This window comes from Elephantulus edwardii, unplaced genomic scaffold (assembly GCF_000299155.1).
Source record: "Elephantulus edwardii isolate Elephantulus edwardi_28Jun2011 unplaced genomic scaffold, EleEdw1.0 scaffold00085, whole genome shotgun sequence".
In the NCBI taxonomy this organism is placed as follows: Eukaryota; Metazoa; Chordata; class Mammalia; order Macroscelidea; family Macroscelididae; genus Elephantulus; species Elephantulus edwardii.
The window spans coordinates 12,587,515-12,591,337 of record NW_006399835.1 but is presented as its reverse complement, the minus strand read 5'-3'; the positions used below and the strand labels follow the sequence as shown (position 1 = coordinate 12,591,337).

General features: G+C 36.9%; 1 protein-coding gene across 1 annotated transcript in view; it reads right to left on the bottom strand.

The window, feature by feature from the left end:
• IMPG2 (interphotoreceptor matrix proteoglycan 2) overlaps positions 1–3,823 on the bottom strand; it is a 96,026-nt gene that overhangs the window by 38,062 nt on the left and 54,141 nt on the right. The window contains exons 8-9 of the mRNA XM_006890038.1: positions 3,576–3,634; positions 1,164–1,184 (exon numbers count right to left, since the gene is read on the bottom strand). Coding sequence (XP_006890100.1) covers positions 1,164–1,184; positions 3,576–3,634 — 80 coding nt within the window. The remainder of the gene's footprint in view (positions 1–1,163; positions 1,185–3,575; positions 3,635–3,823) is intronic.

The following is a 3,823-nucleotide window of genomic DNA, read 5'->3' as shown; positions in this document are numbered from 1 at the left end:
ATATTATATGGTGCCACTGTTGTAGAATGAGGCTGACATTGGGGTGGGGGAAAGACTGAGAAAAACTGGATAAATTATGTTTACTGCATTGAAGCTGATGACTGAGAGAATAGTTTAAAATTAATATATTTTACGGCATTATGATTATCATAAGAGTCCGGAATGAGGGTTGCAGAGTGGAGTATACTTGGGGTGGGAGTGGGGATGTGTGGGGTGGAGGGGGGATTGTGTACCAATGACGGAGTTTTTCTTTTGCTTTTCAAGGAGAGGAGCGAGGAGCGAGCTGGGGGTGGGGGTGGGAGTGAGTGGGTCGGGAGAAAAGTGCAACAATGAATGAATGGAATTCCAAAATCTCTGTTGATGTTCACTGAAATTAATAATAAAAAAAATAAAAAACAAACACAAAAAAGAAATATTGACCTTGGAGGTGGTAGAAGAATTGAGTCACACTCCCCTCATAGTGACCTTATGTAGAACAGCCCTAAACTCTGGTCTGTCCTGTGCCAATCTCAATGCCTCCAACACACCCACACTGATTATCCCAGTCACTGAATCAACCCACCTCATAGAGGGTCTTCCTCTCCTGCGCTGTCCCTCCACACCCCTGAACCTAGAGCTGCCATATTTTCAAAACTGTCTCCATATCCAATGGACAGTATAGAAAAATGTCCAAAAGTACTCTACTATATGACAATATTATTAGAGACTCTAGGTTGGACACATTTTTAAGTCACAGGTTACTAAGAGAAAGATTGGTGGTTCAAACCTAGAATCGCCTCTGGAGAAAGGACTGGTGATCCACTTAACCTCTATAGAGTATAATTCTATTGTTCAATATGTGGGTCACCATGAGTTACAATCAACTCAATGACAGCTGTTTTAGGGAGAGTTTATTGTTTTCTGTGTTGCAGGCTCTAAATTTCTATTAAAGTAACTTTTCTTTCCTTTAGTAACATCAGTCTATGGGCTTACGCTGAGGTTATATTCAAGTAATAACCCCAGGTCTTATTTATTTGATCTTTTACCAACCTAAATTCATACATTCTTGGTACAGTTTCTGAACAAAATTCAACCATGTACACTTGCTCCTGTTAAAAGCTCTGCTTTCTCTTTGAAAAAGAAATATTTGTTGGATTTTTTTTTTTTTAAAGAAAGTACTCTACCTGCCATTTTCCTTGGGAGACCTGAAAACAAAAACGGAAAATGTTTAATAGGTTGGAAAATTGTTATAATTGTCACATCATTTATTAAATACAAGTTCTTAGTAAGTTTTCTAATTTTCTTTGAAACATTTATTTTAGCAAAAATGCTTGTAGAGAATCACAGGCTAAGAAATACCTACAGATTGAAGGAAATGAGACTCACTGGAGAAAACATTCTATTTCTAAACCAGTGGTTTTTACCATGTTTAAAACATGGTTTAACTGAAGTACACTATTATATATTAAATGTATTTCCACAATCTCTCCAATAGAGCGTTTATATAAATGTTTTTTAGCAATGCCGATTAAACATGCTGTGTTGTCCCTCATCCTCACTGTGTATGTCTTTTCAGTTCTGACTTCATCCCGTAGGAACGTTTATGGTTGATTTCCCTTCTTCACACCATTAATGGGATGAAGGGAACTTCTATTGAAACCCAGTTCAGATTTTATTTCATTACAGACATGTGCCTCATTTTCAGACAGTGTCACTGAAGAACCAAGCCTAAACCATGAAAATATAATATTTCCTTTTTATAATAAAAAAATGGTTTTAAAATAATTTTTAAATAATTCATGTATGCATATCCCTTTATAAAGAAACTTTTCAAAAGATTAACAGAGGATATTATCATTGACACAAACAAAACTGGGAGCCCTCTTTTTTTTTAAATTCAGTGGATTAAGGCAATGCCGTTGGGTGTTTCAAACCCACTAATGGTTCCACACCTCTACAGAAGAAAGAGCAGTCTCCTCCTGTAAAATGTACAGCTTCGGAACCCAATGAAGTTTCCAATGAGTCAGAATCAACTTGAAGACAGTGGGTTTTATTTGTTGTTTTGTTGAGGTTTATGGGGAGAAGACTGAGGAGAGGGTAGGAAAACAATAGCTAAGCTCTCAGCTACTACCTGCAAAGTTTACAATTCAAAGCCATCAATGGCTACTTGGGAGAAAAGGCCTGATGATCTGCTCCTGGAAAGATCACAGCCCTGTGGGGCAGCTGTACTCAGTTGGCAGATTGAAAACAGTAACTTGTATTTAAACTAGGGAAAGTAAAAGAAAATCTGATGGGATACAGCAAATTGCTGAGGGGTGGAGAACTGACTAATCTGTGTGATACTGGTTGGCCTTTGATATGTATGCATTTTTATGCAGAGGACACTTGAATAGGATGTCCCGTATAGCAGAAACTGTGCTAAGCATTTTATACAAATTAATTCATTTCATACACATTACATCTTTTTGGAAAAAAAGGGTTCTCATTATCTCTGTCTTACAGATAAAGAAACTGAGAGACAAATAAACAATTTGTCCCAAATATTTTTAACAACGTAGAATTACATTTGTAAGTAAATGGCTATTGTCTTGCTGTGCTTTCTGTTACTACCTGCAAACCCAGAAGTTTTGATGAAGAGATACTGAGTTAAGATGCTGACACTGTTAAGTCTTCTGTCAGTCTGCACATGATGTCAGTTTATTCACACTCTACCGTCTCAAACACCTGAGCCACAGCTATGACCCAAATGGTCAAACAGTACCAAGTTTATGACGAAGGTTAAGAGCAAGAGTTCAACTTTGGCTTACTACTGCATTACTTGAAGTCCATTTCCTCATCCATAAAAACGAATATTAATAATCAGAATCCCTAACCTCACACCATATTGCAGATCAAATCAGTTCATGAAAATGAACTGCCTGATATAAATTTTCATGAATATATTTAAGTGCCCTGGTGTACAGTGACTAAGTACTGAGCTGTTAATTAAAAAGTCAGCAGTGTGAGTCCCTCGGCAGCTCCGCGGGAGAAAGAAGCAGTCTGTTCCCATAAAGATTTCCATCTTTGGGAGCCTTATGGACAGTTCTATTCTGTCTTTACAGGGTTGCTGTGAAGCCAAATGAACTTGATGGCACAGAAAAACAGTTTTATCCTGTGAATTTTAAGCTGAAAAGAAATGTCTTATAAAAAGGTCAGAACCATTCGTTTAATGAAAATCAGTGCATCCTTCAGAGTGGCCTTAAAATCAGACACAAAAATCCACCTCAGTACAGTGCTGACAAGCTTTGGAAACTCTCACATCAGGCTCTCATCAGTGCCAAGGAAGAGCTGGGTTGTCAGCATTAAACTGGGACGTGAATTCTTACCCTCATCTGACAACAGATGTATTTTGTGTCCTTGGGTAGGGACATTACTTTACATTCTTTTTCTAAATGTCCTTGCCTGGAAAAGTGGTAGGAAAAACGCTAACTTACCAGAAATATCACTGAAAGCACAGCTTTTAAACACATTTAATGTTAGAATACATATGATAAATAAGAAAAGATTCCACTTAAAATAGTCATTCAACATGTACATTTTTAGAGTAAACGATTTACCTAAATTCAATCACACGAATGTCCTTATATCCTGGTAACCCAGTAAATGCATTTTCAACCTGTTAAAAATAAAAATACGTTGAAACATTAAAAAGTATATAGTTAATTGCCGTTTTAGGAATAAAATATAACATACACTCTTTCTACCTATTAGAAGCTTGGACACACACAGACTCACATACACACACAAGATACACATGAGCCAGAAAGTTGTATAAGAAAATGACAATAGCTAAAATGTTAGAAAG